At 48.4% G+C, this 13019-nt stretch overlaps 1 protein-coding gene across 3 annotated transcripts in view; it reads left to right on the top strand.

Annotated features, from left to right (window-relative positions):
* Positions 1-12507, top strand: part of LOC116950294 (kinase suppressor of Ras 2-like) — a 136693-nt gene extending 124186 nt beyond the window's left edge. For all 3 annotated transcript variants that reach the window (XM_032968004.2, XM_032968005.2, XM_076072483.1), the window contains exon 21: positions 4361-12507. In XM_032968004.2, the coding sequence (XP_032823895.1) occupies positions 4361-4367 (7 nt within the window). In that variant the 3' untranslated portion in view covers positions 4368-12507. The remainder of the gene's footprint in view (positions 1-4360) is intronic.
* Positions 12508-13019: the final 512 nt, after the last annotated feature.

The raw sequence follows: 13019 nt of genomic DNA, 5'->3' as shown, positions 1-13019 counted from the left end.
CCCCGTCCGATCTCCAGCCTCCTCCGCAAGCTCTGGTATGGGTTCAGTATGTACAGAATTGCTGGGGGGTGGCTGTGGTAACAGGTCATATAACAGACGACGATTTGGTCGTGAGTGCACGGATGAATAATAAATAAAAATACAGTGAAACCTTGGATTGCGAGTAACTTGGTCTGCGAGTGTTTTGCAAGACGAGCTAAAATTCAAAATAAATAATAATTTGATAAACGAGCGATGTCTTGCAATACGAGCAGTACGTACACAGTATACGCTTTGTCTGCCGAGCGTCACGTGATCACAACTGAGCCAATGGTTCTTCTCTCTCTCGCTGCGGGATTGTGGGTAATCATCTCCCATGCTCGGTCTCAGTCGGCGTGCCTTACTCGTATAGTCAACATCCGTGCGAGCGTATCCTGTTTACTACAGTACTATAGTGTTGTGACCACGTGTATACTGTTTACTACAGTACTATAGTGTTGTGACCACGTGTATACTGTTTACTATAGTACTATAGTGTTGTGACCACGTGTATACTGTTTACTACAGTACTATAGTGTTGTGACCACGTGTGTACTGTTTACTACAGTACTATAGTGTTGTGACCACGTGTGTACTGTTTACTACAGTACTATAGTGTTGTGACCACGTGTATACTGTTTACTACAGTACTATAGTGTTGTGACCACGTGTATACTGTTTACTATAGTACTATAGTGTTGTGACCACGTGTATACTGTTTACTACAGTACTATAGTGTTGTGACCACGTGTCTACTGTTTACTACAGTACTATAGTGTTGTGACCACGTGTGTACTGTTTACTACAGTACTATAGTGTTGTGACCACGTGTATACTGTTTACTACAGTACTATAATGTGACCACGTGTATACTGTTTACTACAGTACTATAGTGTTGTGACTACGTGTGTACTGTTTACTACAGTACTATAGTGTTGTGACCACGTGTATACTGTTTACTACAGTACTATAGTGTTGTGACCACGTGTATACTGTTTACTATAGTACTATAGTGTTGTGACCACGTGTATACTGTTTACTACAGTACTATAGTGTTGTGACCACGTGTATACTGTTTACTATAGTGTTGTGACCACGTGTATACTGTTTACTACAGTACTATAGTGTTGTGACCACGTGTGTACTGTTTACTACAGTACTATAGTGTTGTGACCACGTGTATACTGTTTACTACAGTACTATAATGTTGTGACCACGTGTATACTGTTTACTATAGTACTATAGTGTTGTGACCACGTGTATACTGTTTACTACAGTACTATAGTGTTGTGACCACGTGTATACTGTTTACTATAGTGTTGTGACCACGTGTATACTGTTTACTACAGTACTATAGTGTTGTGACCACGTGTATACTGTTAACTACAGTACTATAGTGTTGTGACCACGTGTGTACTGTTTACTACAGGACTATAGTAGTGTGACCACGTGTATACTGTTTACTACAGTACTATAGTGTTGTGACCACGTGTGTGTGTATTTTGTGTCCAAGTGTAGTGACTGTTCTTTAGTAACTGTACTGCAAGTGAAAGTCGACCTACACAATAACCCTCCTCCTCTCTCTCGTCTCCCTCACACCAGCCACGATTACATGTAATTAATAAATTGGATTACTTTATATTAAATCTAAATAATACATACCTAAAAAGGTATTTTGTATTAATCATTTTTATATGAATACAGTATTTTTGGGTTGTGGAACGAATCATCTGAGTTTCCATTCTTATCGCTTTGATATACGAGTGCTTTGGATTACGAGCACGTTTCTGGAACGAATTATGCTCGCAATCGAAGGATTTACTGTATATACTATGAAGGGAATACAAATCTCGAGCAGGAACTGAATTTGTTTGCCGGGCTACGCTCGTGATGCTGGCCATGCCGACTGGCCATGGCCAGCAGGAGATGGCATGGGGGGGGGGGGCGTCCCTTTCTCGTGGCTTGAATATCGTTTTAAAACGTTGAGTATTGGTTGACTTGCTGGTGCAACTCCTCTCCGATAACGTGGTGGCAGTTGCGTTCTTGAAGAACACAGCATTGTGTAAAAATCGCGTTATAATAAATAATGCATGATGTGGGGTTAAGCACAGTCCGCAATAACACGTCAGATGCGTATGCAGGATGAACAAAGACTGATGCGTTTGGGTAGCATCTAGATGCATCCAGCAGCATCCCGCCTTGTGTGTTGCTATGCCACGGCAGCCGTACGACTGCTTATTCCTACTTGCACGACGTAGTTCCGTTCACTCAATCCCGTTATGTCCAGTTCGCATCCGCGTCATACAAACATTGTGCCTCGTACATTAATCGCGTTGTATCCAATTCGCGTTTTGAAAACACCACGCGGCGTTATTGGAGACCAGGCTGTATGTACACAATTGGGTGGGTGGGGAGGCTGCAGCAGCAGGATTCACGGGAAGTTCTTTACCAAATCCTGCTTTGATTTTTTTAAATCATAACACAGAACGTCCCCGTGCCGAAGCGTACGGTGTGTGTGTAGTCATAGTAGTGTCATTAGCAGCCCTGAACCTGTGGTGGAAAAAGCCGCGTTCCGATGGCAGGGTGCAGACTATCCATGGGACAACTACTGTTGACACTCCACAAAGTGGCACTCAGTTTGAAGACCCTCGAAAGGTGGATGATGACGATGATGAATATGATGATGACGACGATGATGAATAATATGACGATGATGATGACGACGATGAATTTGATGGGCTTAGTCAGCTCCACGATTTGAAGCTGCGACCTTCCAAGCGCTGTACCACAGAGCCACCCAGCCGGAATAATAATAACATTACAGGAATAAATAAAGCGATCATATATAAGCAGGCTCGCCCGAGAATCAATTTTCCACTGCACGGACCAGTTGTGTATGGTGAAGCGCGGTTAGCCGTCTCTATTCATTTGCATCCCGCGTTTGGTGATGATTGTGGCGGTGCTAGGCGCAAGCAAACTCAGCAAAGGGTTGTGGTCCCAAGCAGCCTCAGGCGACCCAGACTCATGAGAAAATATGGGCGCATCAAAGATCAGCTCAATTCAATAATTTAATACACCCATTAAAGCCAATTAATCCTTCTCAAGTCTTTCTAATCTACATCTCTCTTACCACATCCAACTCAGTTGTCTTTTGGCTACACCTTTTGTATTTCACAAAATCTCTGCCATCTCATCTCCTTACTCTTGTGAACAGCTCTCCCATGTCTCCTCGCTTCTGCGCTGGCTGCACCGCGTGGCTCCGAGCAGCTGTGGGTGCCTGCACACTTTTGCCTGGCTGCTCACAGTCCCAACCGAGCCCCAATACAGTTGTGTGGATTTCTCAAAGGGGCATTGCACACTCCAGCAGGCCGGGCTTCGTTGAAGCCGCAAGTCAACTTTCAGTGCGAGGGGTCGCTTATTTGCCTCTGTTGCCCTCTCATAGCCTGGAACTCCATTCCCCCAGACATCCATGCTGGTGACTCCCTGTCCGTGTTGAAACCCATGCTCTAAACTTTTGTTTACTCTGTCCATGACTGACCGCGTGTCTGTTTAACATGGCTCTGCCCACTGCGTCTGGGCAGCGGCATGAGGTGTGATTGCATTTCGACATCACTGTTTTGTTTTTTGGACTTGAAGACCGAAATCAAAACGACGAAATAAAGAGGTGGACGAGAGCAGGGTGGAGTGCTTTTAGAAAACCGAACTCCACAATTAAAATTAGCACAGCGATGTGGCCTAGAGGAGAGAGAGTTTTCAATCAGTGCTTGGTGCTGCCTGCTTGTCACACACGGTTCAGAAACACCGTGGTCATGACCGAAAATTTTTGAACAAAAAACTGAGAAGTCCACAGAGAAGAATGGAGAGGCACACGCTGGGAATTACTTTGAGAGAAGGATAGAGGAGCACGTGGATTCGAGAACACACGCAGGGTAGAGGCAGCGTCCAAACCATGAAGAAAAGTGAGTGGGCCGAGGCACAGGGCACGTCATCACTAGAAGGGACGTGGCCGATGTTCAAGAATAATGACAGAGCAGCAGCCAAGGAATTGAACGCGTGCGAGAGGACTTACATCGAGGAGATGGAACGACGAAAACAGTTTGTGTGCAGGTGCTGGGTGGAGTGTTACATCGCAGAAGCGCGTGAGATGGCGATGGCTTGGGCAAGCCTTCATATAGCAGTGGATTGACCATGGCTGATGATGATGTTGAATTGATTGTTAAAGCTGCCAGGGCTAGACGGCAATCCTGGGAGTCTGACCGTCTTGGCCTCCTAGCTCTCAGCCCTCGCACTGAGTGCCTCTCACTTGTGTTGTGTTCCTCCCGCTCTCCGTGTCGTCGTGCAGGGTCTGACGCTGGAGCTGCCTCCTCGCCTCCTCCTCGCCAGCGCCGAGCCAATCCTCGTCCCCAAGCGACCCAGACTCGGAACCAAATGCTCGTCTTCTGCCTCCAGTGCGACCAAGCCAATCCATTAACCACACCTATCCACCGCTCATCTTGTTCTAAACACGGCCTCATCGTCGTTATCATCATCGTCAGCCACGATCTACTGCTGGATGCAGACTTCACCCAAGCCGTCGCCATCCCTAAAGATCGCGATGCCGCAATCGTGCCTTGCTCCCGCGCAGCAGCTGAATTGGTGACTCCATCTCCACGGGGGCCATCCTCTCGGCCTGCTTTGTTTTTGGCCGCGCTGGCTCCCCGACGTGTCGCCCAGCGAACTGCCGCCGCCGGGCCGCGCCGCAGCTGCGTAGGAGCCGCGGTGCCACGTGCGGTGTTTGTGTGCGCGTCGGGCGAACTCGTGGCTTGTTTCACTGTTGCCGCCACCACTCTAGGCACTAAAGCGCCGCAGCCGGTACGTTTTGTTGTCAGAATTTACGTCACTCTTATTTTTATGTTCCCTTTTTTCATTTCGCTTGTCGGTGTGGAAATCAGATCCCAGTCTCAATCCCTGCTGACCCTGCACAATAATCCCTGAGCCAGATGCTCCACCGATATCTGACCCCACGGTCTCTCTCATCGCCGAGCCGCGAACACCCACGCGCTGCGACGCCAACGCCAAACCCTGCACGCCTCCTCCCCCCTTCGCCACCACGAACCATTGCGGAACCTCTTCCTCGTTTCATCAGGTTGAGGCAGGTGGCTTAGCAGCAGAGCAGGTGGCTCGCAATTGGAATGTCGCAAATTCAAATTCTGGTTGGTGGCCGCCTTGGCCCATCGTTTATTTATAGGACAACCAACTGTGGTCGTCCTATGGACAGACTCGCCCCCACCATAGGACTATGGAGTTGTCACCATAGGACTGTAATTAGGGCCGAACACCACCTCAGTGCTCATTTGAGCAGGAAGTCATTTTTGACCTTATTTTGAGTCTAGTTTATTTAACCTGCAAGTGAGACATTGAAGAGACCAGAATTTGCAAGAGTAACCTGGGTCACCATCATGACAAAAGCAACCACGTGCATCAAAGTACAGCAGTGAAGCAAATATACTGTAATGCTAAATCAATCACATGACAAGAAACAAAAATTGCAGACAAAGTAATTGTAATTAATTTACAGTGCAAGTAAGTTACAGAAATATTCAACAGTTGTATGCATGCAAAACAAAGATTGAGCTATGCACTTTTAAATGATCTAGATTGAAAACGAATTTATTTAAAACAGTTTTTTGTGTTTAGTTTGTTGTCTTTCCCCCGCACCTTTGATTAGCACGGTTGGCTACGTACGGTGCGAAAGATGTTCAACATACATACATAGTCATACAGACTGTAGAGGAAAGTGCAGTTGATGAGCACCTAATAAGGCTGACACGGTGTGATGAGGTGGCGGTGTGGCCATCACCGTGCACAGCCACCTTTTGTAGTTCCTATGGGAGGCACGCACAAGCAGAGTGGCCCTTCTTAACCCGCTGCTGGATGAGGGGACTCCCCACGCCGTTCGTGTCATGGGGATTATTTGGACACTGGTCAGCGCTTGCCCGTATGCCGCAGCAGGTACTTATTCACAGCCGCCTGCCTCGGGTGGCGCGGTTGGTAACGCCGGCGCCTCGTCGTAATTTCTCGCTCGGATTTGAGTGGGGTAAATGGATCCCCCCCCTCCCCGCCAACTATTATTTTTATGCAGGCGTGAGTGACGGACTGCGGCGCGCGTTCGAGTTACATTGATTTTGTGTTTTGAGCCGAGTCGTAACACCGTGTCGACGCTTGCACCAACACTGACTTGCACTTCAATTTCCTCATGGCCCAAAGATCAGGAATGAACATGCGTCAGGCACCAAGCACGTCACCGAGTGGCGTGCGCGTTTTCAAATCAATGGGTCCCGGAGCGCGGACGCTTCTGTTGTTGTCGTTTAAGTTCAAGAGGTCATCGTGATGAATGTTTGTTGACACCACCAGACGTCGCCATCGCTGGCTCCGAGGTTGAGAGAAGCTCGCCGAGAGCGGCGAGTCTGTCCAGTCCACTGGATCCCAGAGCTAAGCAAGGTGGCTGCAGCGAAAAGGCCCCCCTGCGTTCACTTACCGACTTGGGCGTCTTGCTGTTTAGGGTATTTGGCCTGCTATAAATTTCCACGTGATAAGCCACTTCTTTGAGTGATCATTTGTGGCCAGGTCGCTTCTGAAAAACCTATATAGCTCAATGGGCCTGAGCTGGTAAAATAAAAATATGTTTTAGTTGAGTGTGGAGTTTGTACGATCTCCCCCTGTTCTGCATGGGTCCCTCCAGAATTCCCTGTTTCCTCCCATAGCAAGAAAAACATAAAATGTAAATGGTATTGGCCAAAACATCCCAATGCTGAAAACTTACCAGCAAATTAAACAATAGATATTATACACAGCAGCACCACCTCTTACTACAAAAACTTGGCAGGACCCTCCTGAAAAGAGCCTTGAGACTCCGTGAGGCTTTCCTGGGTAAACGAGCATGATAAAAAAAATCATAATAACCAGAATGTGAAATTGCGAGGTCATATCCAGCAGTGCTGTTGTTGCCACCACCACACTTTGCCAATGCTTTTGCCATATCCCATAGCTGTTGTAGCTGACCTCCAAAGACGGCTCTTACAGTCTCACCAGTGTTTAGTTGTCCTACCTAGCCTGTCATTACATACGAAGATCTAAGTCTTCGCGGCCACAATTATGCCCTCCCTTCTCTATGCTTGCGAAACGTGACCCTTCTGAAGGAACATCTGCACTTGTTTGGATGTATATATGTTGAGCTTCTTTCACACCGTACGTAGTCAACCGTGTTCTTTGGTGGTGCGGGGGAAGGAAAACAAACTAAACACAAGCAGTTCCGTTTGTTGTCCTTCCCCCATTTGGTTGGCTACGCACGGTGCAAAAGAAGTTCAACATACATACAAAAAGACAAAGATCCCCCGTATAGCCTTAACAGACTGTTGGGGAAAGTGCTGTTAGCAAGCACCTATGAAGGCCGTAACGGTACACGAGGGGGTGGGTGGCCAGCACCACACCTGGCCACCTTTGTCTCCCTAGTGGCGATTTTTACACACCGCACTAGGTACTAATTTGAGGTTGAGTCGACCTTGGGGAGGCCTAGGACTGGTTCAGATAATTGTCACTGTTGTTGGCCGAGGTCGCCGGCCTCTGGGTGCCACTCCAGTGACTGCTCCTCCACCCAGCACACGTGTCCCGCCCATTACTACCTCTTAATGGCACATACAGCACTTGTGTGCCACGTTATAAACAGAACCTCCCAAGTAGGTTACCCTATCATGCAATACAGGGTGTTTGAAAGAGACTGACCCGATTTGAAATCGCTATATCTTTGCAACCACGAACCGCCCATGAATGAAACTCTTACCACTTGAAAGGGCGGGGGCATATAGAGGGCGGGGCATAGAGAGGGCGGGGCATAGAGAGGGCGGAGCATAGAGTTTCAAATGATTACCGCTGGATGCCTCTCCCAGCGCACAAACAGCCCCTAGCCTCAGTCATTCGCAAGATGGTGACCCCGCAGTTCAGAAAAACTGAATCCGTAATTGCGGAGCAGCGTGCGTTTCGAAGGCGTTTTGGCATTGATCCGCCAATGTCAAAGAGCATTCGTCGTTGGTAGCGACAATTTGAGGAAATGGGCTGCTGTTTATGTAAGGGGAAGAGCACAGGGCGACCACGCACCTCAGAGGAAAACGTGAGAAGAGAGGCGTTTGAGACGAATTCAACTATCGTCTCAATGTTGTCCGTACAGCAGGTGAAGGGAACATAGAGCATTTATAAAATGATTAGTAAAACTTGAAAACTCATTAAACCATTTTTAACATTTTGTGTAATTGTAACATGTTGCCATCGTGAAATATACTGCTTTGAAATTGGGTCCATCTTTTTCAAACACCCTGTAGAATTCCACGTGCAACTCTACTCAGGCGCTCATTTCCTCATGGCCTTATTAAGAGCCCAGCTCTGTGACCCGTACACGAAAGCGCCCATGCACTAACGCAGCGGCACGGCTATATTCATAGTGGGAAGCGCGTGCGTTTGAAGCCGTTGTGGTGCGCCGGTTAATCATCAAGGCCGTGCGTTGCCGTCTCCGGATTAAATGTGAGGCTGCGCTGTTGGCTAGATGACGCTTGAAGCGAGCGGGTCACTGGGAGCGGCTACGCGCCTCCCCGCACTGGCGGAGGAGTCCCTGAAGACTTTGGTCCAGGCCAGCTGGTTGCTCAGTGGCAGAGGGGGTGTCTCGCCATCGGAAGATTTTTTAGTTCAAATCCCTGCTTGGGGGTTGACTCGGCCGATCCGTCCCTCCCGCTAGGGTCAGTACAACGAGTACCGCTTTGTAGGGAAGTCAACAGTGATTTCCTATGGATGGACTGGCCCTTGTCATGGGAAGGTGGAATTCATGCTACTGGCACAGTGCTGTGAACAGGACATGAACACTGCCACAATGCTCATTTGGGCAGGAAATCACTTTGATTTAACAATAAAACACACTCTCCAAAGAATGAATTGCTGAGATAGCAGTTGTCGATAGATTTCCTGTCACTGCAGTTCTATGTCACTAAATTAAGAAGTCCGGCTGGCATGAACAAAATTTGGCAGTTCCATTTCCCAGTTGAGGCTCGACCCAGTCTATCCAAGAAAAAATGTACAAATTGCTGGACAGTCAACTGTGGCTCTCCTCTGGATACTATTGGTCCCTGTCATAGGAATGTGAAAGTCAACAATGCTGCTGTCCCACAGTTCTTAAGTGTGACATGACGGTGTGTCGTGTACTGTGACAGTGCGTCGTGTACCTTGATGGTGCGTCGTGTACCGTAACGGTGCATCGTGTACAGTGCATCGTGTACCGTAACAGTGCATCGTGTACCGTAACAGTGCATCGTGTACCGTAACAGTGCATCGTGTACCGTGACGGTGCGTCGTGTACCGTGACAGTGCGTCGTGTACCGTGATAGCCATCTCACTGTACAACTTCAACAATCCAATGGGGTCAATTGACTGATACTTTGCCCTTTGTCAATCCACCGCTGGATGAAGGTGTATACGCATCGTGTTGGTCACAGGAGCGGCTTGACCATACTACACCATGCTGGACAATGCGGACTGGTCAAGTGGGGAGCCCAGGACCAGTTCACAGCACAGCGTGCTCACTACTGCCCCCCCCCCATCCTAAATGAATGAAGTCGACCTTTCGGCAAGTTATGAGACCGCTAACCCATTGTTCGTGTTAGAAGAAATACACTTCCACTCGTTGATCTTTGAGTGGAATCACTCTCGTGTGTGTGAATGGGTAACGCTGTAAGAGTGATGTGGTCAGCCTCGGTCTCCGTGCGGAGTTACACTGGGCGACCCACCACCGACGTGCCACTGATCATTACCACTGGGATCGTGTTCCCTGCGCTCGCTACTGCTGAGTGTTTGTGCTGCATCGGTGTCGCTATTGGGATGTATGTTCCGATGTTCCATGAAATGTTAGGCCTTTGCGTTTTGCCTCTGTTATCCTGAATAGAGAGACAGTGGGTAACTGTAATTTTAATAGACTTTAATATTTAAACTACATGAATTTAATGAATATTTAATTCGTCCGGAATGCATTGAGACCCTTTGCACCTGAGTAAGGCTCGTCAGCTGAAATGACCGATTTTTTTACCGTATTTTAACCGATTAAATATTCAGGATAACAATAACAAATATATTAAAAACAGAAACGCGAGCCGTTCGAAATCATGGTGTTTTACCATTGTACACATTCATCGGATTGTGTTCACTGCACGTGTGTACGTACGTACGCCTTGTGTAGTCTGTGTGTGCGTGGAAAGATACGTGGTGCAGTGGTTATCACTGGACCACTGTGGTTAGCACAGCGGTGTGCATCATCAGTGGCTGGTGCTTTCTAAACTTGTCCTGAGCCTCTCCTAGAATGACTGAGCCGAAATGAGTACCGACCGCTGCAATATGTAAAGCGAGGTGTGGCTCCAACACCACCACCACCACCCCTTCGTGTACCATGCCAGCCTAAATAGTTACTCACTAACAGAACTTGCCCCAACAGTATACGGTTATGTGCGTATGCGTGTATCTGTGTGTTTAAGTGTGCTTCTGAATGTCATGCCCTCCTCTCTATGCTTGCAAAACGTGGACCCCCCCGAATGGAACATCTTTCGCACCGTACATTGCCCACCGTGCGTGGGAAGGACAGCACACTTAGTTACTTGTGTTTAGTTTGTTTTCCTTCCCCCTTACCTGTGATTAGGCTGGCCTGCCCACGGTCCATCGTATTTTTAAGCAGGCTGGATTGTGTGAGGAGCTCACACATCCTTGAAAGATCTGAACAAAGTCCCATTGGTGAGCTCCTCCGGCAGGCAAGGCTGCGTTGGCTGGGTCATGTAGCCCGCATGCCCAGCCACCGCATGCCCAGCCACCGGATGCTCAAACAGCTTTTATCTGGGCGGATAGAGGGTGCTAAACGGGCGTGGCACGGGCTAGAGTAGAGATGGACCGATGTGATAAGGATGATATGGGGCTGAATGGACATGCTGATGATTTGTTCTCGCGGTGTCAAGATCGGCCTCTGTGGAGGACGCTCGTGAAGGACGCTGCTATTGGGCAGTTGGAGGTAGTCGCCCTCCAACAACAGCGGAGGGTTAGAGGAGCGAAGCTCACAACAACGAGCGGAGCTCCGGTGTCTAAAACACAGCACGTTGGCATAGTCGGGGGCACAGGTGGTGCATCTGCTGGTCATTTCAAGTCAGTCAACCTAGAGCACCTGGGTCTGTCCCGTGACTTACCAGCGAGCCTTGGACACTTCACGTGGCCTCAAGGTGCACATAGCCTGGCAAAGCGCTGTGAGTGGCGAATGATGGTTATTGTTCTGAATGTAATGAATGCGTCACTGCAGGACACAGTGGGTCGTACTGTTACGTTACAGTTCATATGTGTTGCATTGCACTGTGTTATATGTAACACCTCTTTTCCACTGTACAACTGAGCCGCGCCGGGGCCATGCTGAGCCAGCTCGATTTTCCACTGCAGAAGCTGAGCCGTGCCACTAACGTCGTACGCAATGACAAAAATGATTAACCCCACACCTGGCCCTGCTTGACTCCGAATCAGATTCAGATGTCACAGTTTAGTTCTGCCTCAGCTCGGCAAGTGGTCAGTGGAATACCACCCGTGCCGAGATGGCCCTGTGCAAGCGTTAGGGCACCTCCGGCCCATGGGCCCTGGTGCAGCTGACCCGTTGCGCACACGACAGCTGATACGCCACTGCACGTGTGTGAGTTCGGGACTGTTCCTGTGGTTGGAGACTGTACAGAAAGTAGGTTGCCGAAGGTCCATACTTGGCTGCGTAGCGGAGTTATTATTGAGTGGTATCCCCTTGCACATATGGGTTAACTCTCGGGACGTCCGATTTCTTCAATGTGAAACAAACGGATGCCCCAACTGCATGAACTGGGCAACGCGTGCCCAGTGCAAGGGGTTGCTTCTGCCGCCGTGTCATGGGTAGCACGCTGGACCCCCTGGTTCAATCTCTCGGCACGGCAGTTTAATCAACGGTGCACATTTCTTAAATCCCCCAAGCTATGCCCACCTAGCAGTACAAATGTGTTCGCCACAGAAGCACGGTCGGCAGGTCACGTGCGGATAGTGTGAGCACTCCCACCTCTTGCAAAACATGGGGCCATCGTAGAGGAGTCGGCCCTCCGGAGAGAGCTCTAGAGGGCATTCTCTTCAGAGCTCCCCCGAGTGAAGGCCCTTCTGCCAGCAGTGGCGTGAGTGAGCACTTGTAGTGCTGCACCTCTATCTTCCTAAAATTTAGTCTTGAGACTCGGCGAGGCTTGCTGGACACGTGGAGTAATTCTTATTTTATTTTTTATTTTTATTGTGCTGATATGGAAAAAAATTGCAATGCAATGATTTGCACGGATTCGCGCCTCCCTTTAATTTTCTGATTGTGCTTGAATTGAGCCTGCGTTCAGGGTTAGAGGTGAAATGTGTTCATGTCTGTGTACATATAAATACAGTGGTGCCGCTTCACTGAGCCACTGTGTTCTCTTGTGTGGCGCTTGAGTGAGGAGTGAGACAATAGTGGTGGCCGTGTTGAGGATAGTGCTGATGATGGTTGATGGTGAGAATGACAGGGATGGTGAGTAATGGCGAGGATGATGGAGAGTATGGTGAGAATGATGAAGATATTCTTGGTTCTTTCGGTAAAGAAAATCTTCTTGCTGTGGTTTTCACACCTGATGATTGCTTGTGTTGCAGTCGAAACGTCGTGAGAATTTTATTGTTTTATATTTTTATTATTTTATTGTTTCCCTTCTACGTGACTTTACCGAAAGAACCAATAATATGAATCCCTGCAGTCACGAAAGCTTTAAATCAAAATGATGAAGATGATGATCATGTGGCTGGTGAAAGTGATGGTGGCAGGGGGATGGCAGTGAGGGAGCTGAGATGGTTCTTGGGGTATATATGCAGTGAGTGATACAGTATGCTGTTGGTGAAGATTGTGGTGTTGGTGATTCTGAAGTGAGGGATATTTAGTA

This window comes from Petromyzon marinus, chromosome 38, assembly GCF_048934315.1.
Source record: "Petromyzon marinus isolate PM22_M1 ecotype Great Lakes invasive population chromosome 38, UKy_Petmar_22M1.pri1.0, whole genome shotgun sequence".
Classification (NCBI taxonomy): domain Eukaryota; kingdom Metazoa; phylum Chordata; class Hyperoartia; order Petromyzontiformes; family Petromyzontidae; genus Petromyzon; species Petromyzon marinus.
The sequence above is the reverse complement of the archived record's forward strand: the minus strand, read 5'-3'. Positions and strand labels throughout refer to the sequence as shown.